The 27,182-nt window shown below is 41.3% G+C and overlaps 5 protein-coding genes across 9 annotated transcripts in view; 2 read left to right on the forward strand and 3 right to left on the reverse strand.

Annotated features, from left to right (window-relative positions):
* The first annotated feature begins 1,960 nt into the window (after positions 1-1,960).
* Positions 1,961-9,599, forward strand: faah2b (fatty acid amide hydrolase 2b). The gene is made up of 11 exons (XM_018705166.2): positions 1,961-2,312; positions 3,758-3,840; positions 4,026-4,162; positions 4,520-4,729; positions 5,552-5,671; positions 6,104-6,239; positions 6,672-6,789; positions 6,883-7,002; positions 7,650-7,761; positions 7,954-8,142; positions 8,237-9,599. The coding sequence occupies exons 1-11, from the start codon at positions 2,124-2,126 to the stop codon at positions 8,410-8,412; spliced, it is 1,590 nt and encodes a 529-aa protein (XP_018560682.1). The 5' UTR covers positions 1,961-2,123; the 3' UTR covers positions 8,413-9,599.
* Positions 9,600-10,566: 967 nt separating this feature from the next.
* On the reverse strand, positions 10,567-15,480 carry nelfa (negative elongation factor complex member A). Its single transcript, XM_018705164.2, is given in 12 exon segments — positions 10,567-10,867; positions 11,111-11,210; positions 11,405-11,536; positions 11,538-11,734; positions 11,864-11,972; positions 12,115-12,203; positions 12,297-12,366; positions 12,549-12,676; positions 12,852-12,941; positions 13,122-13,283; positions 13,757-13,928; positions 15,146-15,480. Coding segments are annotated over 12 exon segments (1,644 nt in total). The 5' UTR covers positions 15,356-15,480; the 3' UTR covers positions 10,567-10,682.
* Positions 15,481-15,997: 517 nt separating this feature from the next.
* lg14h4orf48 (linkage group 14 C4orf48 homolog) lies at positions 15,998-19,452 on the forward strand. 2 transcript variants are annotated; one of them, XM_018705171.2, is made up of 4 exons: positions 15,998-16,507; positions 16,718-16,850; positions 17,464-17,552; positions 18,262-19,452. In XM_018705171.2, exons 2-4 carry the CDS (start codon positions 16,739-16,741, stop codon positions 18,331-18,333), a joined length of 273 nt encoding a protein of 90 aa, XP_018560687.1. In that variant the 5' UTR covers positions 15,998-16,507; positions 16,718-16,738; the 3' UTR covers positions 18,334-19,452. The 2 variants fall into 2 exon arrangements, with proteins under 2 accessions (XP_018560687.1, XP_018560686.1); XM_018705170.2 differs by having other exon boundaries at positions 15,998-16,502.
* A 2,849-nt stretch (positions 19,453-22,301) lies between these two features.
* Positions 22,302-23,724, reverse strand: LOC127143277 (myosin-10). Its single transcript, XM_051075764.1, has 4 exons — positions 23,610-23,724; positions 23,431-23,494; positions 22,784-23,297; positions 22,302-22,455 (listed from the first exon to the last, which is right to left on the reverse strand). Exons 2-3 carry the CDS (start codon positions 23,489-23,491, stop codon positions 22,834-22,836), a joined length of 525 nt encoding a protein of 174 aa, XP_050931721.1. The 5' UTR covers positions 23,492-23,494; positions 23,610-23,724; the 3' UTR covers positions 22,302-22,455; positions 22,784-22,833.
* Positions 23,611-27,182, reverse strand: part of poln (polymerase (DNA directed) nu) — an 87,643-nt gene continuing 84,071 nt past the window's right edge. For 2 of the 4 annotated variants that reach the window (XR_007814566.1, XR_007814564.1), the window contains one exon: positions 23,611-26,973. The gene's annotated coding sequence lies outside the window, so the exon portion shown is untranslated. The remainder of the gene's footprint in view (positions 26,974-27,182) is intronic. The other 2 variants (XR_007814565.1, XR_007814567.1) reach the window with 2 other exon arrangements.

A 27,182-nucleotide genomic window follows, 5' to 3' on the forward strand; every position in this document is an offset into this window, starting at 1 on the left:
ATACAGATGTATGGTCAGCTAAATGTGCTAAACAATAATGGACTTATTCTGCAGACAAACAGCCCTTAGACTGTTATTATTACTATATATTATATTGTAGAATTACGGTTATCAATGCTTTAATGCGTAAGTAAGAATTTAGTGCTGTAGGTGGTTGGTTAGTTGGAGTGGAGCAGCAGTCTGAGGTAATGTAGGATGTGAGAGAAAAATTGTATTTAAATAAGGAACATAAATAAATTGTCTCAGTTATCTTCCACCACTGATTTAATTCAGTCTACGTCTTATTTAGGTATTAGAGAAGGAGAGGGAGCGTGGGAATAAGATAAATTATTCATTATAGATAGAAGAAAAAACATAACATGTATGTGGCTCTAAAACCAAACACTAATTGTGTTGTGTAAAACTCATCCAGCATTGATATGTCTGCCCATTGTGATGCTGGTGCAGAATAAAACAGCAGCAGCAGAGCTGACAGGAACCAATGACAGTATAGATTCTCCACTAACCCACTGACCTGCATTGCAGAGGAGGGTTTTTTCTTTAAGCAACGTGCTGTGCATGTTTAAATAGGAATTACAGTATCTGTGTTGTAGCCTGCAGCCATGCTGCCCTCTAGTGTTGACAGACGGTTACACCGCTGGAGCCCGTTTGATGTTATTTATTCACAATCTTTACATGTGGCTGTTTTTTGGGGGGTGAGTGGTGGGTGGAGGTGGGGGAAAGTAAAAAGTTAAGTTAAAATAAAATTAGGGGATCTTGTGTTTTTATTAAAGAGTGTGGTGCTGTACTGGAAGAAGTACTCACATCTTTGACTAAAGTAAAAGTAGTAATACTACAGTGTAGAAAAAGTCATGCAATCCAAATTTGACTCAAACACAAAAGTATCTGCATCAAAATATACTGAAAGTACCAAAAATAAAGGTACTCAATATGCAGAATAACCCATTTCAGAATAATGTATATAACGTTGCTAGATTATAATTATTGATGCAATAACATGAACAGCTGGAGCTCATTTTAATTACTTTATAGTTTGTTATATTTGTCTAACTTCTTGTCTTATCTACCTGTAATAAAATATCATAATATATTAGGTTGATTATATTTAGTTTTATTAATCCAAATATGAATAAATATAATATGACTCTGATTATTTATTTATTTTGGTGTCCTGGCAAATCCATTAGTGCCATTACATGTGTATATAATGCAGCCTATGCATTTCTTATTTAATTATATTAGTAATTTTTATATTTACATTTTTAACCCTATGTATCTTACTGTAATCCTTTAAGTAACATGTATAAACTCTATAAAGTTTTAAATTTTAATACAACTGATGATCTAAGCAGTGACTTTATGAACCAAAAACTGGCTTGTGTGGAAGCAAAAGTAAATTTTCTCACTGTGAATTTGTTGTTAAGTTGTTGGGTAATATAAAGTTTAATCATTGCCTTTACATTTCCTATTCAAATAAAGTTTAACACGCAAAACAGAGCAATTTATTTATGTGAAACCCATAGGTTAAACTTTACCTTTTATTACCCGTGAGGCCGTGAGAGGTCACTTTGAAAGCCGCAATAATTATATCCTTCCATTGGCATTTTCAAAATAAAAGCCACATCATATACAATATTAGCTTGAAGGGTTATTTTTAACCATTATTGATAGTAGTTTGTCCGAGTGAATAAATTTGTGAATAAATAAATTAAAGTCTTAACCCAAAGTCTAGCTTTTTCGAGATCTTTCTTTTAATGCACAAGAGAATGAACTTCAAAATATACTTAGTTTAATTCCACAAATAAAAGTAATGATTGCGTATGTTATATAACTGGATTGTAATTATTGGCGCATTAATGAGTATATTGCTTGAATGTTCCGGCACTTTAAATGTGCCCGCTTTTATAATTTTTATTCCACCAATGACTAATCTGAAATTTTCCTCCATTTTATTTTGAAGGCAGGGCAGTGCGTTTCCGGTCATACCCTCGTCCTCGCTCACCTGCGCTAACTTGACTGGCAGGTATATAAACTCTATCCCGGACGGTTCGCGGTAGGAGGTGTTCCGGAGTGACAGCGGCTGATCTCCCGTTGACCTTCCGTCCTGTCACCGCGGTGGAAACATGGCTCTGAGCCGTCTGGAAAAGGCTCAAGTATGGCTCTTCAAGGCGGTCATGGGAGTCTTCATGATGCTTTTCCGGGTCTTCTCCCCCCGGAGACCGGCCGTGTCCGACAAGAAGCTGCCGCCCGTCCGCAACCCGCTGCTGTTCGTGTCAGCGACGCAGCTCGCTAAGAAGATCCGGCGAAAAGAGGTGTGTACTCGGCCAAACCAACAGCCATTAAACGGCCACTTCTTCCTGAACATATGCGAGTTAATGATTGTTCAGATTGACCGTTGGCTGGTCGGTGCATAGCGGCGTGGTGTGAGTTTATTTTTTACCTTTACATCCCCGTTATTAATTACTTGTAATTACTAACGTTATTACAGCCAGAGCCAGCTGCGCCTCTCCTCCACTGTCTGGGGATGTTTTCCCAACAGTTTCTTTTTGTCTCCAAGCCTACAAGCCCTGAAGGTGAGACTGGTAACACCTGTGGATGGATAACACACCTGCGCCTCCTCTATATACACACTCACTGAGCACTTTATTAGGAACACCACACTGAGTAGCAGGTGGAAACTTCCTTTGAGATTCTGGTCCATGTTGACTTGACTGCATCACGTGATTTTTGCAGGTTTGACAGATGCACATTCATATCCAGTTGTACCACACCCCAAAGGTGTCCTTCTGGTTTCAGATCTGGTGACTGGGGAGGCCCCTGAAGTACACTGAACTCATTGTCAAGTTCATGAAACCAGGTCCAGATGACTTCTGCTTTGTGACTAGTTGCATTGTCACGCTGGAAGTAATCATTAGAAGATGGTAAACTGTGGCCATGAGGGATGAACATGGTCAGCAACGATAATCAGATTGCCTGTGGCAGTCAAATGATGATTGGTTGGTGTTAAGGCGGCAAGAAAACATCCCCCACACCATCACAGCACCACCTCCAGCCTGGACTGTTGACACACGGCAGGTCTGGTCCATGGATTCATGCTCCTCATCAACATGCCTCAGCAGAAATTCAGAGCAATCTGACCAGGTGTCAGGGTTTTTGTGGTCAGTCTGGGTCCACTGCAGCCTCAGATTCCTGTCCCTGTTGTAGCTCATCCACCTTAAGGTTCAACATGCCGTTCATCCTGAGATGCTTGTCAACTCACCACAGTAGTAAAGAGTGGTGATCTGAGTCACTGTAGCCTCTCTGTCAGTAGTAGTATTGAAATTGATATAATAAAAAATAATATATAATATAAATGAATATTGGCAGAGCAGCAGTGATTAGACGACTAATCGAGTAGTCAGTTTTGATAATCAAGTAATTGTTTAAGTCAAGATTTCAATATACATTTTGTACATTTAATGCATAATTAAGTCTCCCACTTTTTTCACTGATTGTTTCTACTCTGTTCTACTTTAGTAGAAGTCATATTTCAACACTAGTCTTTGAAGCTGAGGTGTGTATGTGTGGGAAATATTATTTTTCTTCTCCCCCTCTCCCTTTTTTAGGCCAAGTTTCATGTTTCACATGGAGAAATGTGCTGTAGTTTTTTTTCCAATTCCGACACAGTTTGACTTGTTTCTTTGTTCTGTGTGTGTGTGTGTGTGTGTCACTAATCCCTAACACACACTCATGTAGCCATAATGTTGTGTTTCTGCAGGTGTCAAGTGTGGAGGTGGTGCAGGCTTACATTGACAGGATCCAGGAGGTCAACCCCTTTCTGAACGCTGTTATCAAAGACAGGCAAGAAAAAAAGAATCAGTCGTCCTTCATCTGACACTTCACTTTTATCTTTTTAACATTTATTGTGCTGCAACAACTAGTCGATAAGTTGATCGAATACGAAGTGGGAAGTATTTCTGAAAACAATTGATTAATCAAGAAAATTAGTAGTTATTAATAGTTTAATAGTGTATTTCCCTCTCCAGGTTTGCTGCTGCCCTCCAGGAGGCAGCCCAGGTCGATAAGCTGATAGAGGAGGAAACTGGAGGAGAGGAGGTGCTGGAGGATCGACTGCCTTTACTGGGAGTCCCACTCTCTGTCAAAGAGTCCTTTGCCCTCCAGGGTAACACCTCCAGAAATCTAATCTGCTGTCAGCCACTTGAAACCAGGCGCTTTAGTTTGATTACATACATCAAGTCAACATTTGATACTAATAACATACGCCCACCCACACCCACACTCACTGGGAACATACAGCCACTTTCACAGTTAAACAGGGCCTGTTACTACACGTATGCAAGATTTTGAAGCAGCATTGTTAATCCTCTTACAGAAACTGGTCTCTGGCTTGGTGTTTAACAGTTACTGGTTTCAAAGTATGAGAACACATAAAAGAACAACTTTAAAACTTAAAAACAGTCTTTAGTTTTGAGTTTATTCCATACTGCAGTTCAGTGTTTCACACATTACCGTCTTGCAGGCATGCCCCAAGCTACTGGTCTGATCTCCAGGCAAGGGGTCGTGTCCGCTGTCGACGCTCCACCTGTGGCCCTGCTGAAGAGGGCGGGGGCCATCCCGCTGGGCGTCACCAACACCAGCGAGCTGTGCATGTGGTGCGAGTCCCACAACCATCTGCACGGCATCACCAACAACCCGTACGACCTGGAGAGGATACCAGGAGGAAGCTCGGGTCAGTCACTACTGATGTTGAGAAGTATTTATTCAGAATTGCTTCATGTCGGAGTCAGTGTCTTCGTCTCCAGGAGCAGCCCTGGTTCTGCCTCATAATCATATTACAGTTCAGTGACGACACAAACACAGAGGCTCTGGTCCTGGTTCTTTAAAGGGTAGTATTTAAAAGCTATTTAATTCATTATTTTATTTTTTGACCACATATCTGTTGTAGCAACAAGCTAGGTTACTACAGCCTCTATAATGTAGCTGCTCACAGTTAAAAGGACATTTTAAGTGTTTATTAATGTACAGTATGTGTCAATAATTATAACTTCTCCTACGAAGACACATTTCATATTATTACAGCTGTGTTTTAATGTGTTGTCATTCATTATCTGTTCATACACCAGCCTGCACTTATGGAGAAGTTAAAGTTATAGACAAATGCATTAATAACCACCTAAATCTGCTCACAACTACATTGTAGTGTGTTGGATACCATTTATTGGATGTAAAATATACTGTATAAATGCTGAGTAGAGGGAATAGTGTGTTCAGAGCTAGAGACTTTCAGACTTTACTAATATAAACAAAACTTTAACAAAAAGCTTTAAAATACAGATTTGGAAAACAGAAGAGTTGTACCAACACTAGTATAAAAGAATATAAAAGGTTCAAAAAGTCAGATTAAATAAGCTCATGGTTGCCTCCTGGTCAGGAACCTTAGAATAAAACTTGATGCTCTATCCACTTAACTATAATCAAATAACACTGTGGATAAAGCAGACCTGGCTGCCAGATCCACAGACTTATCTCCTCTTTCTCCTACTGACCTCAGGGGGAGAGGGCAGCATACTGGCAGCAGCAGGCGCAGTCATCGGTATAGGCTCAGACATCGGCGGCAGCATCCGCATGCCCTGCTTCTTCAACGGAATATTTGGCCATAAAACCACTCCTGGTAAGAGAAACCTCATGTTATATTCATATCCAGCCTACCCTTATGTAATGTGCTGTTGCAGTCTCCACTGAACTAAACTATTTTTACACTTGTGTTCAATTAAATATGTACATGTTGTATTAAAAGCGAGCTGCTCAGCACCTGTCGGCAGTCAGAGAGTTAGCAACTTTAGCAGCTAAAGAGCCAGATATTTATATAGGAGTTGGCACAGACTAAAAACAGAGTGATTATTGGACAGACATGTGTCAGTTTGGTCAGAAACATGACTTCAAATGAATGATAATATTGCTCTGAATCTGCTGTTTGCTAACAAGATCTCCACATAAACTTAGGAAGTGATGACATGTCAGGAGCCAAACAAGCGATTATATTAACTAACAGCTAACATAGTCATACATCAGACTGCCCTGTAACAGTGTTGTGTTTTTGCAGGTGTTGTGTCCCCTGAGAACCAGTACCCTCCCATCTCCGGCAGACAGGACGAGTACCTCAGCACCGGACCCATGTGCCGCTACGCTGAGGACCTGCTGCCCATGCTCAAGATCATGGCAGGACCCAATGCTCACATGTAAAAGCTCTGACTGTAAAATCTTATTTTACCCTGGGAAGGTTTACTGAGCGTCTCTCTCCAGCTCTGCCTCACTTCATAAACAGTCAGTACATTCATAGCTGATGCAGCACAGGCAGTAGGTTTCTATAAACAGAGAGCGAGCATGTTCTCTTTGCTTGTGTACATATGCAGTTGCTGTAATAGAAATTGCAGACTGCAGATAGGAAAACTTGCCCTTTAAAGGTTTATGGTGTAATATTTCAGTAGCTCGGATAATCAAATTGTTGACATGCAAATATGGCAATCATGAAGAGGCTGCTGTCTCAAACCTAACTCTTCTGTGATGATGGGCCTCATGCAAGAACGTTTTTGTATTCTTATCCCAGACTTCCAGAGATGGTAGTTTTGGTCTCCTCATGTTTGTGTAACCTGTAATGTTTGCTTAAACAGGTTGCCCTTGAACACGAAGGTTGACCTAAAGAAGCTGCGGTTCTTCACCATCCTTCATGACGGCGGCTCTCCTGTGACGTACCCCGTCAGCAAAGAGCTCATGGACATCCAGAAGAAGGTGTGTTGAATCCATCCGTCAAAGTGAGTGCCAAAAATCCAAACACATCAGGGAGGTGTTTATAACTTAAATCCTCATGCAATGTTTTTACAGGTGGTGGAGCGTCTGGAGGCCGACCTCGGCGTACAAGTCCAAGAAGTGCGTTTCCCCGAGCTCCGCTACAGCTTCCAGATCTGGAACACCTACATGGGTCTCCCTGATAAGGACGGCAAGGTGGGTCCACCTGGTAACCTGATCCCCTGTGTCCGAACAGATGAGCTTCTGGATGGCAGATAATGAGTGTTTTTCATTGGTTTTTTTTCCTGATGGTGGAATGATAGGTAAACAGGAAAGACAGGAGGAAAACAGGTCAGTCCTTACTTTTCTTCTGCCAAGACTCTCTGTCTATTAACAGAGAGTTCACTATTAAGTGAGAGAAAGCAGGGCAGAGGCTTAGTCACAGCACCTATTGTGGTCCATTGCCCAGAAATGGTTCGCTAATCAGTTTAGTTACCAGGGCACCGCATACCACACACACACACACACACACAGATCTTGGTTTAGATTTCTAACCCACTAGATGAGCCAGAGTCATTGGTTGGTCACGACTTGATGACATTATTTAACTGAATATAAAGACAGAGCGATATCAGTGACATAACACACTCACAGTACAGTAAGGCGTGATAATGATCCCTCTTCAGGCTGAGGAGTCGGGCAGCAACAGAAAATAGCAACCGCATTACTATGTCTGTTGGTGATGAATGGGAACAGCACAGCACCAAGGCCGGTGATAGATAATAGACACACTCGGTGTATTTTACGTGAGCCCTCAGACATAAACAAAAAACACCTGGGTTTGAAATGTTTTCTTCCCTCAGCCTCCTCTGCCGTTTACGATGCTGATGGGGGAACCAGGACGACCGGTGTGGCCTCTGTGGGAGCTGCTGAAGTGGATGATGGGAAAGTCAGAACATACCATGGCTGCTATTGGTAAGAGGGAGAAATGCCTGGTTGTTAACTGTTAATTGCAGAGGCCACGTCTAAAATCAATTTAGATCTGAAAGGAAAAAAAGCAAAGGGAGGGGGTGTGACAACCTAGGCTATATGAAAGTTTATAATATTCCAGCTGAAGCTGTAGCTGTACACGTTTCCATGAACTAAACTGAGCTGTGACATCTTCAGGTCTGGCCCTGCTGGAGATGACCCACGTGTCCAAACCCTCGGCCTTCATCATCCAGCAGAAGGAGAAGCTGCAGAAGGAGGTGGAGGAGCTGCTGGGCACCGACGGTGTTTTCCTTTACCCCTCGCACCCCCGAGTGGCACCCAAACACCACCACCCGCTCTTCAGACCCTTCGACTTCGCCTACACCGGTCAGTCTCATTCTTGTGAACACGATACGTCGGTAACAGCTCAAGGGAACTTCTTAGAATTTGGTACAAACATTCATGTCCTCTCTACTCGCAGGTATAATCAACATCCTCGGGCTGCCCGTCACCCAGTGTCCTCTGGGTCTGGGTGAGGAGGGTCTGCCGCTGGGTGTGCAGGTTGTGGGTGGGAAGCTGCAGGACCATCTAACCCTGGCTGTGGCGCTCTACCTGGAGAAGACATTCGGAGGCTGGCGGGACCCCGGAGCAAACTAAAAACCACACACTCGCAGCCGTTACCAAATCTCCAGACTGGGGCCAATTGAATCAGAGATTGTGGTACTCTATCTGCCTTGCTGCTCGCTGTAGTACACAATCACCAGGAGGTACAATCAGCACGCTGAATGTTCAAGTGAAGAGATTAATTTTTGTACTAATGAGGGATCAGCTGTTCCTGTTAAACGTCTGTTATGATTTTATCATCTACCCTGTTCAGGGACTGTTATGTTACGAGCACAAGCTTTAAAAAAAGATTGATTTTTATAGTAGTGGAAATATCTTTAATCAAATGTTCACATTATCACGCAAAAACAAGGATTTTATGCTGCTCATGACTGTGTTTGACTACTTCACTGACATCATATCAGACCTCTGCAGCGGGTTGTGTAAAGTGTAAGCAGATGCCAGATATGTACATTATAAAGAACTTTAACTGTACAACTTTTACTTTACACACTTTGGTTTTACCTCATTTTTTTTGACTGGCAGCTGTATGGTTACAGACATATTAGATGCAGTGTTATTAACTCTTAAAAGGACGCTCATACACACACACACACACAGGTTGGCTGTGGTCATATAGTCTTCTTTGCTTAGGAAGCTTCCTAACTGGGTGAATTGACTTGGACGTATATAAGTGGCAGCCATGATAAGAGCTTGTTGAATTCTCTAAATGTTACGAAAAGGAGCTTCAGTGCCTCCTATCTTATCTCCTTTAACATAGGATACTCTGGACCTTCCTTTATGAAAGGAAATGTCCCACAGTTCCTTGCAGCAGCAACATTATTCTGTTCTGACTGATTAGACCTCCACTCAGGGTTGGGGCTGGGTGGAGCTGTGCTAGGAGTTTGTCACCTGACTCCTGATACATTAAAGAATCATCAAGTTGTACTTTGTCCTGCAGGAAGGTCCAATCAGCCAGAGTAATGAAACACCTGTGCAGGGATGTACTGTAACATGTAGGGCCTTTTAACTCATTTCTAATACTGGAAATGGACATGACTGTAATATTATAGAAGATAAAAAGGACGACAAGACTTACCAGACATCAGTAATGGACAACAACAAATGCATAACCTCAGTTGCGTGATAATGTGAACGTCACATAACGGCATTTAGTTGATTGTGGTGCCTGTTTTATGCTGTGACTCATTTGTTTCAGCAAATAAAGAGTCTGAATCTTTTCTCTTGTTTGTACAACTCTGTGTGTGAGACTAACGAGGAGGAAATTTTGCAAATGTAAAGAATCTCAGTTTGAAATAGCTGAAATACAAAGGGTAAGGTGGTGAGAAAAATACTAGTAAAAACTTTTCAGCTGATGCTGTCCTCAGTGTACAAAAACAAAAGATAAAAATGTTCAATTTACTGGTTTAAAGAAACAGCTCAACATTTTAGGTCATACTTACTTGCGCCTCATTTATACTATCTTCCATCATGTTAATGCGCAAGAGAGTAAGAAACCCACATTGATCAGCATGTGTCAAAATGGAGTGAGTGATTATGGGGGGGAAAGGTCAGAGACAGATCAAACACAAAAAAACACAAATAATGGAAACTCCTGATGAGTTCAGTGAGAAAAAAAGATGAGAAACGTCCCCCTGGAGTCTGTTGTCATTTTATTTTCTTCCCTTCTTTGAAAAAGGATGAAAAATTATTAAACATCTACCAGAAGGCTCCAAACAGAACTTGACAGCACGGAGAACTATTCACCGCTCTTTTTTTTTGTCACCTCTATGATGACTGTCATAATGGTTCTCGTTTTTTTTCCCCCCTCTGTCGCAAACCATTATTCTGTTCTGAAAGGTAGAAGAATAAGCTGCGAACGTCACATTCATACAGAAAAATACAGACAGTTTGTCTTTTCTTCTTTCTAGACACGTGACATGCTTGTACCTCGGAGTACAAAATGTTGAAAGGTGCCTGCCGTGAGAATAATTCCTCTGCTCAGACTCGTATTAACACTCTCACCCCTCCTGACCACAGTGTCATTCAGGAATCGGAGGTGACTTAAAAACAGAAACAATAAAAGGGTAAGGGAAACAACCAAACAAAAAATACAGAAATATTCTTCAAAGAGTCCTGCATTTTGGCAGTGCAGGAAAAGGGAGGACCTTTCTCTCCTTGATGACATCTCACCCTCCCAGTGCTTGATTTGGCCCAAATGTGTTTGCAAATACTTGTATGTGTGTAAACATGTTTTTTTTTTTTTCTTTCTTGAAGTGGATAAGAAATTTTTGGGTGTGTGATTTCTGAGCGAGTGAAGCACCTCAGGACGTATTGGTGATGGGTTTGTATTTCTTGAGGCGGGTCCACTGTCCCGTGGAGTAGTTCATTTCGAAGACTGTGTCCACCAGCATGGTGGTGCTGCCTGTGCCGTCTGCTTTGGGCAAAACCTCCGTGTGTTCGCTCAGCTTGATCTGGATGATGTCCCCCTGCTCCGGGCACGGGTTCTCTGCAAGACGAAAGGAAGCAGACGGGTTATTGTCTGCCTCACCGGGTTCGTGTGCAGGAATCATCAGGTAGATTTATTACAGTTATATGACTGTGTGGTGCACATGCCTCTGATTTTGCTTTAAATTCAATGGCTGAACTCCCTGAAGTGACATTTTCTGTGACAACAAACAGGAATTTCTACAAGATAATTGTTAATGACAATTTTTTTTTGATGAGGCAGCTAGTGTAGCTACTCCTGTACCTCTTGATCCAGCCATGAAGCCCAGGATGAGGGCCTTCTCTGGTCTGGTGACCTTGTTGGCTGTCTTGAACATCTCCTGGGCAGCGTACATCTGGTCCCTCTGAAGAGCAGACAAAGCATGTGGCAGAAAATTTAGCTGACTGTGAAGATCACTGAAAGCTTAACTACTTAGTTCTGAAAATTTTAAGACGATTTATTGTGCAAGAAATGTGATAAAAAAGATTGAGGAGTCCCTTGGAGGAGTACATCAAAGGGATATCTATCAGTTACCCAGGTTCTTGTTTTACATCTTACTGTGAGTGAGAGATTCTTTTTGGGCTGAGGCTGTGGTGGCGTGGGGGTCGGTGTCGGGGTTGGGGTCTGAGGTGTACTGGGAGGCTGGGTGGGGGTCTCGGGCTGGCTGGCGGTTGCGGCAGCTGGGGGCCCAGTTGCTGGCGGGGGTGGAGGCCGGCGTGCTGGGGGACGTGGGGGTCGCGGGGTTTGCTGTGGTGCTGGCATTGTACATAGGCGTCCTCTGTTTGTATTGGCCCGGTAAGGTGGGGGTGGCGCCAGCGCCCGCTGTCGCCGACTCCTCTGGTTGGCGAGCCGACTGCAGCGTGTCCCGACCCGAACCGCCAGCATTCGCTTTAGAGGAGGTTAATGAGGAGAAGAGGCAGTGACGTAAGATATGATACTCTCCTGATGCCAGCAGGAAAGTTTTCAGACTAACATGCATGAAAGCAGAAAATAAAATGCAGTGTGGTGTTGTCTAACCTGGCTGTGCCTCGGAGCTGGGAATGTAAGAGGAAGAGGGAACCATGCTGGGTGTGGCTGGTAGGTAGCTGGTTGACGGCAGAGGATTCTCGTTCAGTGCCCCCAGTTTCTGAAAGACACATGAGCATGTATGAAAAATCTGAGACAGAAGAACTGAAAGATGAGGGAGGAGGAGACAAAACAGGAGAAATCACCAAAGTTTGGGGGATGTGACAGAGAAAGATAAACACACATGTAAAGGAGTAAAGTACCTGTGCAGAGACGAGGCCGGCAGCGTAGTCTGGTGTGGTGTTTTCCACCACGGCTTCCTCTTTGGCTGCTTTCTCTCCGGCCTCCGTTTCTGCAGCAGAAGAAAACATCATGTCACTACACTGTAGTCACTAAAGTGTAGCTCTAAAAATGGGACAGGTGAAGGGATTGAAATATAAATTACCCAAAGTCTTTCTTCTCCTCTTAGCCTCTCTTCCAGCTCCGACCATGTCCAGCTCTGAAATATCTAACAGCTGAAGGAGAAGAAAAAGCCAATGGTGAGAAAAGTCTAACCTCAAACACACAAATCCTGCAGGAACTGAATAACAATAAAACACAAACAAGTAACAACAATGTAAATGTGTGATAAGTAAAAGGAAATTACATCCAGCATTCATCATGCAAAACAGTAGGCAGGACTTAAATCAAACATTACCTTGACTCCTCTCTCCTTGCGCAGAGGCGTCCGTGCTGGGGCTATAGGCGTGCGGTTACTGGGTGGGCTGAACATACTGGGGGCAGTGGGGCTGCGGAATGGGGCCTTGGGAATCCCCTTGAGAGGAGCTGTAATGCAAACATTGATACATCTATCAACAACAGGGACACAAACCAGAACAGTCAACTAATTTGAGACTTGGCTAAAACACTCTGAGGTGCCCAATCATGAATTATAGTACTGATTTTTTTCTTTAAATCCAAACTTAGTACTGAATAACTGTATTTATTGGTCTTAACTCACTGGTAGTGTCAATCTTTTTGACCAGTCCTCTCCCTTTGGCGTGAAAAGGCACTCCGGCTGTCTTTTTCAGCTGCTGGGCTGTCTCTGTGGCTGGAGCAGAAAAGAATAAAAAAATGTAAATCACAACATTACAAGACAGAGGGAAACCTTCATACTGTTCTGTCACAATAAAACTGTAAACAAAACAACACGTGGCCATGCCTAACAAAGATAATTACACCAAAAGCAAGCCAGCAAAGATAAAAATGGCAGAAGTTTGAGGTAACTTACATTTCTGCAGCAGCTCCGCCCTGAGGGTCGCACTTTTCGGCTTCCTTTTCAGCTGGAAATGTTTGACGGGGGGTGTGAGGGGTCCAACCAGAGTGGTTAAAGCACTCTTGTTCAGGTACTGGCACTCCAGAGGAAGCATGGCAGACGCCTCGCACTCACTCACTAAGGAGAGAAGAGATGAGGAAAACAAAATCTGACTAGAATCAGAGGTAATGTGAGTAGAGATTTTATCGATAGTCAGGGGATAATAAGTTTGTCTACAAAACAACCATCAGTGTTGAACATCTGTAATATAAGTACATTCAACAACACATAACAGCATGTATAAATATATCAATGTAATCCTCTACAGATATTTCTTAGCTGTACTCAATTACTTGTTGCATCGATGAGCAAGTGTTCATATATTAACAGTGGAAACAGTTCACACTTAACAAATATGATGCATGCATTCAATATGATAAATACATAGGCATCAATCTGCTATAAATACATCTAATTCCTTTTCAAGCAACAGGCTTAGTAATATGTCCAGATGGTGTGCAGTCATATTTCCTTTTTTTATTGGTATGGGGTCAGGTGGCAGTCAGGGAGGGGCCACATGAATATACAGGAAATAGTGACACGTTCCATACCTTTCTCCCTGAGCTCTCCAAGAATATCCTGCACATTTGGATTCTGCTCCTCCAAGTCCAGATTGAGAGAGCCGGTCTCTGGGAAGGACTTGAGGATGTCTGCAACCATCAGCACCCAGGGCTCTGAGTCCACCGTAGCCAGCTGGATTATCTCAGACAGGGCCTCCTTCATCTAGAAAGAGAGGAGGATGGTGTTAAACAACTTAAAGTAACAGAGGATAAAATCCTTTATGCTGCAGGAATAACTTATTAGCATGAAAAAAGTTTCTTCATAACTGTCTCCAGAGTCATCAGTAGCCCAGAATACTACTTAAGTAGGAAGCAAAAATTATCTCTGGTTGTTCTTTGTGATTTAGGTGTGTGGTTTGAGTAATATATAATGTTATTTAATTATCAATTCTCATTTTTTTAGCATGTGGAGGAATGTGATTTTTTCTTTTAAGAGCTCATAACTTCTGTAATGTTTCTGCACTGGTCTCTTATTATTACTACTAGTTCCTATATTCCTGTATGTTCAAGTATTCTGTGGTATGAGTTCAGCGTGTTCTTTCCAGTACTTAGCTATTTCATAGTTTTGATGTCTCTCTCTCTTTCTATCTTGTACTGTGTATATTTTTATACTCATGTGCTGCTGCGTGCGTTTATTATTGATAATATTCGTGTAATTTCCACAACAACCTGTAGGCACTGTATCTCGTAATAGAGTACGTTTACTTTTACTTCAAAAAACATGGCACTTCTTGCATCACCGTACAACGCACTAAATTTGGAGGACAAGGGAAAGATAAGCCCTCAGTTCCAGATACTTTTACAGAGATAGTTAGTTTGTCCGTGTGTGAATATAGAGGAAACAAGTGATGACGACTGTCTAACGTTTCGGGCAGCTGAACAGGTGATATGTCGGACTGAAGCTGGGACCGCCCTCCAGCTCAGTCACTCAGCTCCGCTGTGCCCATCCCACCATCATGTCTGGACGAGACCCGCTAGGCTAATGTTTCCCGTCGTCGCTGGTAAACCACTGCGGGAAAACACGGCTATATGCTAGGGACAAGCAAGTCGTGAAGCCGCCTGGCGTTAACGTAATTTTTTTTAAAAAAATGCTGCGGTCTTGAAATTGAGGCAAAAACTTCAGGATAAGTAGTTTGCCGCTTCTTACGTCGGCTAGCGATATTAACCGTCGCCAATAGTGAAAGAGAGCAAGCTAACGCTAACTAAATAGATTTAAGCGTGTGTTTAGACGTTTCACAAGCAAACTAAAACACGAACAGAGAGCAGAGTTGTGATTTTAGCGCAACTAACCGAGACTGGTCTTTTGTCTTACCTATGAGTTTGAGTTAATCACTTCCCTTACCTGTCAGGCTAACACCAAGCTAACGCGCAGCAACCCACCTCGTCAACGGTCCGCCTCGGGAGGTGCAGCATCCCGAGCAGCAGTTTCAGCTTCACCGGCGGCGACAAGCTCGAAAAGCACAGCCGAATGTTGTCAATTACCGACACGGTGAGGAGAGAGGCGATGCTCGGAGGCGTCCAGAGCTCGTCCGTGGAGCCCAGTTTGTTGTGAAGCCACAGGCCGGTGTCGCTGTCCTTCATCGACGCCATCTTGGAAAAAGAAGTGTTTTGAGTTCGGGCATTTTAACGGGCTACCTAAGAAAACAGCAGTCAGGACCCCGCCCACACCGAACGGGTGGCATTTATCACTAGTGAACCATGTTAAGAAAAGAACAGCTGTACTTGAAATTTAAATTTAGTTTAATACTACGGCTTCATTTGGTTTCAGTTTTATTTGTTCATATGTTTTATGTTGATGTTTCTAAATAAAGTTTGTAAAAAGGAGTTTTAACTTAAAATGTAAATGTGTATGAGTGTAATTGGCAGCAAAGTGCATATTATTTCATTTTTACTTATTTAGTCCTTTCTAGGAGTGACATCTTCAAATGTTTTGTTTTATCTGGCCAACTGTTCACAATCTAAAGATGGTTTACTGCTGTCTTCAACAAAAAATGCACCAGATCTTCAGATTAGAGAAGCTGGAACCAGCAATATTTAGTATTTTTGCTTTTAAAAAATGACTGAGAATAGTTACACATATACATATCATATAACACTGAACCACTCAAAAAATAAGAACTTGTGATATTTTTTATAAGTATTTTTGTTATATATAATAGTTAACTGAATACTTTTGGTTTGTAGTTTTGGTCAGATAATACAAGACATCACCTAACCATCTCAATGTGCTGGCTGATCGAGATGTTAATCTCTACTATATGTATCTCGAGCACTTTAATCTACAACGTACAGTATACAAATATTTTGTAAAATGATCCCACGTTTTATATGTTAAATCTAAATCTGAAACTGGCAGGAAATATTCTTGAGTAACTATATACACACACAGTTATCACGTTATTATTATACAGTTGAATCTACACCATTTTACCACACTTTAAACACAAACTGAACATTATAATCTTCATGAGAGAGGATTTATTGCAGGGCTGTTGGATTACACTGAATTAGTTTTAGCTTCCTAATAAACTGACAGCTGGGGTATATAAACAGAATTAGTCTGTTTTAATTGCTCGTCTATTAAGGCTTTTATTTTGACTGATGTCACCGGAAGTGTTGAATGTGGCCCCCAAAGCAAATTTTAGGTGATCGACGCGCATGCGCACCCCCATAACCCACATAAAACAATCCTAGGTGGGCATCTTGCGCTGTGCAAAATATCATCGACTGTTTGACGGTAAGGTAACGTATATTTATCAAATAAACATGATTTCTTCTCTGTCGACTGTATTTGTTTTAATTATTCACAGATTTACCTATGAAAACTGGACTGTTTCTAAACAAAGCCTGTCAAGGTTTGGTGATTTCATTAACTGACGGCCGTGTAGGACATTTTTCGCTGTTGTATTAATGCTAATCACACACCTGCTGATTTTAATCTCCATATTAAAGGTAACTGATCGGTTCATCGCTATGGCATCCAGCGGATATTTGCAGGCAGCGGTGCTCCTTCTGGCGGTCCAGCTCCTGTGTCTCGGTGCAGCTGATGCGGATCAGGAGCCTGGGACTGTCATCCCTGCCGAAAGTAGGTGGATTTAAATATGAGTTCTGGGGTTTTTCTGTCTGTTCGGGGCAGGTTTTTAAATGGCCGGCAGGTGTAACTCGATGTGCCACAGCAGGTGCCTAGAGGGTTTTCCTAGGGGGAATTGTTGTGCATTTTAATTGGTGTATACATCATGAACTCAGCATGAAACTGGGCCTGCATATTATCTCTACTGAGGTTTGAAGGAAATTACCTGTAAGGTTTTCAGAAATTGAACCTTGTTTTTAAACCTCCTCCAAGATGGAGAAACTTAAAATAATATTTACACCAAGATGTAAGAGTAAACATCCCCCAATAAATAAAACCCAGACGAATAAACTAGGGCTGCAACAAATGATTGTTTTCATTTCGATTACTCTGACATCTGTTGTCCTGATTGTTCAGTTTTGTCTATGTCAGCTAGTAGTGAAAAATGTCATTGATGTCATTGACATTTACTATCATCCTGTGATTTCTACTTGTGGCCACAGACGGCACTGTAAGGTTTACTTACTGCACCCACTGAAGTCTATTTGCAAAAACCCCTCACAAAGTAATTCAGAGGATATACACCAGGATAACAACCAGTATATGACTGTTTTTATTTCCTCTTCAGGTCGCCCCTGTGTGGACTGTCATGCTTTTGAGTTTATGCAGAGGGCGCTGCAAGATCTAAAGAAGACAGCTTTCAACCTTGATGCCAGGGTAGGTGAAGTCCTGCTCTCCTGGATGGTTTTAGAGCATCATAAAATTTCTTTGTGTTTTATTCTTTTTCTTATTATTTTGTCTTCTCCCATGTAACTGAAGTGTTTAATGCTCATGATGCAGCTGATGATGATGAGTTTTCCATATAATAGTTGGTGCATGATGATGGTGATTTTGTCTTTGAGCCACTGATTGTTGGGTTGAATGACGATGTCTGGATGTACTGGAGGTTTAATGATTTCCTGTCATTTTACATGTATATGTGAGCTTATGTTTTATTTATTTCTATCACATGTATTTTATTATTGTTTTATGTGTTCTTGTGAATGCATTATTTTAGTAATTCCTAGAAGGAATTTGGCACAAACGTTCACTTGGACTTAAGGATAAACTGATAAGAATTTGGTGGTCAGAGGTCAAAGGTCGAGGTCACTGTGACCTCGCAAAACATGCTTTCGGCCATAACTCAAGAATTCATTCACCAATTATGACAAAATTTCACACAAACATCTAACAGGATAAAATGATGAAGTGATGACGATCATTTTCTTCACTGCCTGGTAAACACATCTTATTTATTGTGTCTCTATTGGGTCTAATTTTATTATCAGCTGGAAACATGAGTGTGCACCCCCTCAGAAATATTAGATGCCTGACGCCCCCTGAGTTCAGCTGATGTTCGATACATTTATATTTTTTCCTGTTGCAGACAGAGATGCTGGTGCTGAGGGCAGAGAGGAGGGCTCTGTGCGACTGTATGCCTACCAACTCACTGCGCTGAGATCTGCACCTCACCGCCGCCGAGTGCACCCGAGGACACGTCCACCTGTCTCCATCACACCCCGACACACTGACAACAACCCCCCCGCTCCACTCTCCTCATGTACAGCGATTCTCATCTTAACTTATTCACACAACTGGCACTTTATTTTCTTTTCTGTCACATCACTGTTGAGTGAGGCTTTAATTTCACGTCGCGTTGTCGTTTTGCCTTATTCAGGACGACTTTTATACCACTGACGTTTTACATTGTGAAAACACGTGTTAGTTTGTTTTCATTCGGGTCGGCTCTCATCTGTCTCCTATGAAACATAAACTATTTTTTGTACTTTTTAGTATTTGACTGTATGATGTAGATACAGTAGAATGCATTGGTAAATTTACTTGTTGAATGTGTTGTTTGAGATTAATGTTTACGATGATTATACACATCAAACTGTAGCATCACGTGGAATTTATTTAACAGCGCAAAATATTTCAATAACTGTTTTAATTAGCTAATTAAAATGACCTTTAGGAATCAGAGAAATTATTTTAATTTCACTTAATTTCACATTAGAATGAACTGATTTCCAGCCTTGCTTCTTTTGCAAAAAAAGGCAGGTGACTTATTAAAAACTGTTATTTTTATTTGTGTTAACCATTATTAATTTTGTTGTCAGCAGAAAGAAATGTGAAATTTTACAAACAATATTTTCTTTAGCCTTTTTTTTTCCTTTTGGGCAGAAAACACGTTCTTGTAGGTCTTGATTTAGCACAGCACTGTAGCATGAATTTACAGCACTTTTTGTCCTACTGTTAATATAGATTGTATGTATAGATTATGTAAATGTACATGGGTACATGTAACAGAGGTGTCTACAGACTTTGTCTTCTCTGTCTGACAAAGTAGTAGTGACGAACTAATAGAGTATCAGATGAACTGTAATATCAGCAGGAGGAGGGAGGATGAACAGGGGAATGCCGGCTGCAGCAGGGGACATAGAGATAGAAATAATAATCGTCTTATTGTTGCTTGTTCATGAACATTGTTCTTTGTTGACATTATGTCACAGAAAAACTCATCTATTGTCTTAATGTTGTACCTATCAATAAAAACAATGAATGATCTTGACTCTGACACATTTTCAAATTGTTTTGTCTGACCAACAACTCTAAAACCCAACGATACTAAGTTTAGAAGACAAATAACCAGCAAAACCACACGTGAGAAGCTCTGACCAGTACATTTTTGAGTTTTCAGAGACATTTCAGGATGTCACCTTGAGTTCTGGGAAAATGCGATCAGCATTTTTCACCCTTTCTTTGACATTTTAGATCAAATGAATCATCCATTATTCAGATTTGACAGATGAGTCAACAGTTGCTGCCCTGGACGAAAACACCTCAACACCGACTTTAAGCAGGTTAATATTAAGCTTTTGTTAACAGACTTTTTAAATTTACACTGGTTGTATATGAACACATTTCTCCTCCGTTCATTTATCCAAGAAGCTGGTCTGCAGAGCCTCAAGCCTGTCAGAGCAGCGTGAGTGAGTGTGTGTGTGTGGTGGTGGCGGGGGGGGCTATTATCGGTCACAGTAGTGATGTTATAAGGTCCTGCTGTTTTAGCTGACCTCATCCTCTCCCACACACACACACACACACACTCCTCTTTATTTACAACAGGGATTACAGCATGGAAAAAAAACACTTGCACGACCCTTATCTACACCAGCAGGAGGAGCCCTAAGTAAAGGCAGACCGCCAGCTGTGTCGCAGTGATGCAGCACTCTCCACTCCCCTCATGGCTGTAAATGCAGATGGGGGTGAAATACTGTAAATAGATACAAAAAGAGAAAACCGAGGAGGCTACGTCGGCCGCTGAGGTGCCTGCAGTGACCTGGCAGGAATCTCACCTGCATGTGCTGCCAGCACTATCCAGGCAAATCCCCTCATACACTGCACCACAGCAGCAGCAGATCGAACATACCAGACTTCTACCACAAAGAGCGACTGAGAAGTTTGAGCACGCAGGGAAGTCGAGTATACGCCGAATCACTTTGTAAAATCCTTGCTGTCAAGCAGCCTCTCTCTCTCCCACTCACTCGCTCACCAGCCTTATTCTCTCCCACAGAGGCCTTTCAGCTTTTCTTTCCTTTGCTCCTGGAAAAAGCTGACTGACTTGTTCCAGCTGTTTGAGTTTCTCCAGTTGGTGGCAAGCATTCAAAAAATACTCAGTATTTACTTCTCCTTTTATCCCACTATCTTAACTTGCCATAAAAGTTTGTTCACCTCACCTAACCCAACTGTGGAGCTTATTTAAGTGTTGATTTAAGACATGTGCTTTAGGCTTTATGTGGGTAAACTGAGAGGAAACTAGATCAGTGGTTCCCAACCCTCCGTACTTTTTCACCTGAACAGTTAATTCATATTTTCAACACCATGACATTTTGCTGTGATACAAAAATGCTATGTTAAGGGGAATTTGTGCAAACTGGCACAGTAACATTCATTTTCACCCTGATATTGAAGCCATGTTTCATTTTTTTTGTGAACACTGGAAGGGATAATTACCTCAGATCTCAGATGATGTTCCTTTGAAGCTGCTGATTCACTGCTGACAGTCTTTCGGAGAGGTCTGTTAATGAAAAAACAAAAACACAATTTCATCCAACACATATAGGACCTACAGTCTTTCTTAACTACAAGAAGATATCACCTTTTTAAAAGAGAGAATATTTCAGTCTGTATGGTAAGTGTGGAGTTCCTCCCTGTTTGTAATGTTAGAACAGGGAACTCCATCCACTTTTCAGTCAGATTTTCTGCCACTGTAAATTCTAAGAGACTGGTGTTAACGTGGTGGTAATCACAAAACAATCAATGACATGCTGAAGACAAAGACCAGCAGCTGGTGTGAGATGAAACTGTGAAAAAAAATAAAGCGGCTCGGCAGCTGGTAACACCTCTTCTTGATGAGAGAAAAAAGAAAACTAAACTAGAATTACCGCCTTGAGGTTGTATGCCTCCGCTAACATTTACCCAATATTATACCTGCTTAACAACAGGATGTTAACATTGTCATTGTGAGCGTGTTAGCTTGCTGTCATTAGCATTTAGCTCAAAGCACTGCAATGCAAAGTATAGCCTCACAGAGCTGCTAGCACAGCTGTAAAAACCAAAGGTAGATTAGTTGTTGTTTTAAAGAATGGTTTGTCTCTGTTTAAGTAACTTTTGCTGTATTTCGTTTTTGCTGGGTGCCATTATTTTATTTTATTTAGATTTAGAGTAGCAAAGTGTCTCTAAATGGTTATTCTGTGCATCTTGGTGTCTCCATCCTGCAGCTCTTGTAACAGTGACAGCAGCAGGCTGGAGTTAGCAGGACACCATGAATTAGTGATATGCATGATAATGCATTAAATATACATATCTATATTTTTGCAGGGCCTGCAATCTTGCAAGACACCTGACCCGTGCTGCAGAAAAATGTACCCAAGAGAGACAGAGTGAGATTGGAAAGTGACAAGAGGAAGAAACTATGGTTTGAACTTCAAGAGATGTTTGAAATGATGAAGTAAGGCTAGATGGTATAGAACAGATACAGATGGTTGCCAAGGCAACTTGAGTTTTTTTCTAAATACACCGTTAATTATTAAGAGTTTTGTTGGCATATGATGCTGATATAAAATTCATACAGTGTGTAAAAACATTTTTTTCTGCTCATATTTAGCTCGTCTCAGTTTGGATTTGAAAGTTCAGTTCATCCAAATCCTCTCACTCCTCCCAAACCGTGGGATAAACAGGAAAGACTCGGAGGACTGTTTTGTACAGGGGGAACCCAAATCCATCTTTTGGTAAAGACTACTGTCTGCCAAACCAGTGCCTGACCCACTGAGAGGTTGTCCACTCTGGGCGGACCATATCTCAAGAATATTAATGAAGCAAAAATGACAACAACAGAAGCAACTTGCAGCTCTGTCTCACGACCCATCAGCTTTTAGACATATTTATTTTACCTAAACCATCAGTGAATCTCATTTCAAATGCATTTATTTTCATTTTAATGCTGTAATATTATTTATTGTGATTGTAAAGGAGATTATAGTGATGATATCCATGGTGCTGAAGATCAGATGTTGGAGAGCTGCAGAGAAAGAGCAGATAAAGACACATATGAATATATAGCCAACAAAATATGAGAAAAAAAACAAGCTTTTTTCTACACTTGATCAAATAATCTTGACAAGAAATGGGAATCAGTGCACGTGGAACACTTAATGCTGCACACTCAAGTCTTTCTCTCTGATTAAATTCAATAAATACAGTATGGTTGTACTTTCACTATAATAACTACAGTACATGCATCATATTCACATTTTTGCTGGTCTTATTTCTTCTATGCCTTGTCATCCCTGTTTGCTCCTGTGATACAAAAGATAATTTGTAAAGTATGAAGATCTATGTTTACTTACTGACATACAGGCAGGATGCTGTGAGGGATTCATCTTTTTCTGCAACAACATCAGATCTTCTCATTGGATGCATCATCTACAGCAGCCCCTATCTCAGACTCCAGGTCTTCCAAGTCCTTCTCATCGAGCTCTTCGACACTGAGGGTGAGCACCTCCTGAGTGGGCTCTTCAGGCGCCCCGTCCTTTTGAGCGTTCTCACTGAACAATTTCTTTAGACCAGCTTTTATCTCAGACTCCAGATCTTCTAAGTCCAGCTCTTTGATCACCTCATCTACAGCAGCCTCTATCTCAGACTCCAGCTCTTCCAAGTCCTTCTCATCGACCTCTTCCACACTGAGGGTGAGCACCTCCTGAGTGGGCTCTGTGAGCAGCTCGTCCTTTTGGGTGTTCTCGCCGAACAATTTCTTTAGACCAGCTTCTATCTCAGACTCCAGCTCTTCCAAGTCCAGCTCTTTGTCCACCTCATCTACAGCAGCTTCCATCTCAGACTCCAGCTCTTTGGAAGACTGCAGAGCTGTGGGAGTTAGAAAGACATGCAACTGCACCGATTAATAAAGGTAAGGTATTTCACTATCAACTCTGTGAAATTTGTAATTTTACATTAAAATTACATGAGACACACATATCACATTTTATCATCTAATTACCTGGAGCTGCACTGATCACAGCCACAAAAGCGAAGATGAGGAGCACGATTTGGATCTTCATCTTCTGAAAGAAAACATTAAATATTAAACCTTACAAAAATGCCATCAGATGCTCTATAAGTATTTAGTAAGTGATGCTGTTTGGTCTGTGCACAGAGAAATAAACATATTGTACTCACCTTTAGTTTGCAGTTGTTGACAGGTGTGAATACCGATGACAACCTGATGCCTTCAACCGGAATCAGTATTCTGATTTTCTGACTGATGCACGTCAAATATATGTACCCTAGTTGTGTTTGTATTGTGACAACAGCGTGCAGCTCATCCAATGAAAAGTTTCGACATTTGTTAGTCTGTGGCAAACAGTGCTCCAAGGCAGAAGGTGCGACCACTTACAGTGCAGACACACAAACTGTGACAACTGCCATCAACTAACGTTTGTATTTTATTCAACTTCTGTTCCCTGATGTTGAATACTGATCAGGTGCACAATGTATTTGGTGTTTCAGTGAAAGCATCAAGCTTGTTATCATCTATTGCACTGTTGTGGTTAAAGCTTCAACCTCAGGTCTAAACCTATGGGTATGGAGTCCACATAAAACTGAAAGAAAGTGTCAAAAGGAATGAAAAAAATTTGCATGCCCAGGGTTTAGATTGGGCTGCAGCCCACTGGAGCTGAACTGCACCTCTTGGCATCTACACAGCACTCTGCTGGAGCTCAGCTCCATGTCCTTCAGCATCACAGTGTTGCCAGCTCCACACAACTCTTAAAACACCTGTCTCACACTGACAAACAAAAGTAGAATGTAGGATCCTTTTCCTTGACTTTATTAAATATCTGTGGTCATCACAAAGCAGCAGGATCAATATATGTGTCCAGAGTAGCAGGGTGCATTTTAAATAGATGGCACAGCAGCAGTATTTTAAAATAAAAATGTATACATGCAGCAGTTACAGAGCATTACATTACATTATGACTTATTTAGAGTCATGTATGTGCTCACTCTCCTTTTAGCTCTGTATTGGTCTGTATCAACTCCCAACATCAGTATCTGGTGCTTTAGCTGCTAAATGCTCCACTGTATGCATCAGATAGTTGTTAACTGTGTCCGTCTGCTGTTTGGTGCTGAGCATGTAGTGAACAGTGAGTTCACCAGAGCTTTTTCTCTGAACAGATTCCTGCTGTGACCAAAATGATGAGAGCAGTGAGAATGAAGCAAATCAGTAAAGATGAAGGGTCAGACAGCTGAACAACGAGATGAAACTCACTATAAAGCTCTGTAAAGCTGAGGCGAGCTGCAGATTCAGGTAATAGTTCTCTGTAGTTTCACCACTACGAGTGACCCATTTAACATTGTCATATTGTTTTCATATTGTCTTTTGAAATATAATAATATGTCATGCTAATGCAGGATCCTCACAATTCACTGCTCGTTCACAGCGTGTTCCTCTGCCTTTGCATAATCTCATCATGACAAGTGTGCTGACTTCTAAGACTGTCAAACCATAGTTTTCCACCTTGCTTCTCGCATATTTGTTTTTCAACCGTTGGCGCCTCTTCAGCTGAGCCCCTGAGGGTCACAGAGGACGGCTGATGTGTCTGAAAGCAGCAAAGGGAAATTGCTCTTAAATTTTTCTTAAGTATATTTAGTCAGTCTGAATACTGGGATCACAGCAAATAGCACATCTAATTAAATGTTTACATGTGTTTTGCATGCAGATTTTGTGTCAATTAGCAAACAGTGCTCCAAGGCACCTGAGACAGTCACCATTTCCATCTCTAGATAGCTTCTGTCAAGTGCTAAATATTTTTTGTTGGAGGGCCACTATTTTCCCACCACTGCTACAGATGATACTTGTTATGAGTGCTGTATTATTCTCGAATGCTGCAGGCAGAGTTAAAGTCTGCCAAAGTACATTGTGATCTAATAGTTCGTTGAGTACTTGTCAGTTTGCTAAGTAAAATATTGTCTGAGGAAAAATGGTCAGAGGGTGAGGACATGTAGTTTTTCAGTTATTTAAAAAGTCACACACAGGTACACCTTCAGATCTGACACAGTCCAGTACAATGAAAATCCAGCTCTGCAAAAATCCTGTCAATGTACACTGCTCAGTTTCTGTTGACGCTGTGTCATCTAGGCGTTCATTCAGCTCTAGAGTAATCATTATTTAGTGGTGGTGTTGTATTGACCTGAATTACCAATTTTTCTACAATCAATTTGTAAGTATTTGTAGGTATAGCCTCAGTATTACTCCAACATCACCTCTCTAACAGAGTGTCATGTAAAGCTGAAGCATTGAAAACTAGATTTATTGTAGGTACAGGTGAAGTTAATGCACTAGTAAATTTTAAATTTGGTTTACTTGTACTGCTGTGCTTACCCATGAATGAAACAACAGTCTCGTCATAGGAGGCAGGGTGGAAGATGTTAAGTGTGTGACTGGTCTCTTCAACAATTTGGCTTTATTTACACTCGCTGTCGCCAAGGTGCAAGTGTGAGATGAGGTAGCGTGGTCTTTTGCTGAGTTCCTTTATGTGTTTACTCCTCAGGACTAAAAGTGTCAGAAAACAACAAACAAACATTCAAACAAATCTCCTGTTTGCTTTTTAGCTGCGTCTCCGGCTCTGCCTTAGCCACACAGTAAACTGAAGCCTCAAATCAACATGAAGCTGGTCAAACCGCACAGGGATATTATCAAACAATAAGTTAAACATAGCAAGAGTAGCGCTAAATATCAGTAAACTCACAGACATGGTATCCAAGTTAACATTAGGGAAATAAGTTACTTTTTTCTCCTCAGTAGGCAGCTGCTTATTTCAGCTGCTTTGCAGTGACATACTGAGGTCATGTGATGTTAAACATTAACCCTCCATATCTCACCGTGGAAGATGAAGGAGGCACAGAAATGAAATAAAAACCATTCACTGCACAGCACTAATGATTACTAAGTAGCAGCGACAGCAACAAAAGCAAGCGACACACAACTCATATTCATGAAGATGTGATACATCACTGACATATTGCCGGACATATTACAATCTTATTGCCCACTCCAAACTGTTAAACCTTCCTTATAAAAAGTATAATTGTTTCGATTCTTTCCTGTAAGTGTTTGAATCCCAGTTTCTCATCAGTTACTGTCCCTAAATATTTCTATTCATTTACACTTTGGGTACAGTCACCATTAATAGCCACTTGTTTGCGTGTCCTTCTGCCCCCTCTGAAATCAAAAATCATCTCCTTAATTTTCTTGGCATTTAGGTGAAGAAAACAAGCATGACAGCAGTTTACAACCTCATCCACTCATCCCTGATGCTTCGTTTCATTCTCAGTAATCAAACCAACAAATTTAACATTGACCACATCAGATGAGTTCGTCCCATATTCATCTGTGTAAACAGGAAACGGGGCTGGAGAGATAATGCTTCCTTTTGGAGCCTCAGTGTTGGTAATAACAGGGAAGGAAACTGCAGCACTTACTCTGACAAACTGATCTATCAGTCAAGAGAGACTCCACCCATCTGACGATTCTGCTGTTTGCCTGCAAGTGTAACAGCCTTTCCATTAGAATACGTGGTTTCATAGTGTTAAATGTAGATGAAAAGTCTATAAACACAGCACGGACATATTTCTCTGTTTGACTGAGATGACAGTAAATTCTATACATACATGTTAAAGCAGTAATAATTGTTATTAACGGTGCCTATTACATCATTTGGTTTGTCCATATTTCTCATTTTCCCATTTCTC

This window comes from Lates calcarifer, linkage group LG14 (assembly GCF_001640805.2).
Source record: "Lates calcarifer isolate ASB-BC8 linkage group LG14, TLL_Latcal_v3, whole genome shotgun sequence".
Taxonomy (NCBI): Eukaryota; Metazoa; Chordata; class Actinopteri; family Centropomidae; genus Lates; species Lates calcarifer.

Coding starts and splice junctions, on each gene's coding strand:
- faah2b (XM_018705166.2), top strand. CDS start 2,124: ATGGCTCTGAGCCGTCTGGAAAAGGCTCAAGTATGGCTCTTCAAGGCG. Junction 3,841..4,025: donor AACGCTGTTATCAAAGACAG/GCAAGAAAAAAA, acceptor TTCCCTCTCCAG/GTTTGCTGCTGCCCTCCAGG. Junction 6,240..6,671: donor GCAGGACCCAATGCTCACAT/GTAAAAGCTCTG, acceptor TTGCTTAAACAG/GTTGCCCTTGAACACGAAGG.
- LOC127143277 (XM_051075764.1), bottom strand. CDS start 23,491: ATGAAGATCCAAATCGTGCTCCTCATCTTCGCTTTTGTGGCTGTGATC. Junction 23,298..23,430: donor TGTGATCAGTGCAGCTCCAG/GTAATTAGATGA, acceptor TAACTCCCACAG/CTCTGCAGTCTTCCAAAGAG.
- lg14h4orf48 (XM_018705171.2), top strand. CDS start 16,739: ATGGCATCCAGCGGATATTTGCAGGCAGCGGTGCTCCTTCTGGCGGTC. Junction 16,851..17,463: donor GACTGTCATCCCTGCCGAAA/GTAGGTGGATTT, acceptor TTTCCTCTTCAG/GTCGCCCCTGTGTGGACTGT. Junction 17,553..18,261: donor CTTTCAACCTTGATGCCAGG/GTAGGTGAAGTC, acceptor TTCCTGTTGCAG/ACAGAGATGCTGGTGCTGAG.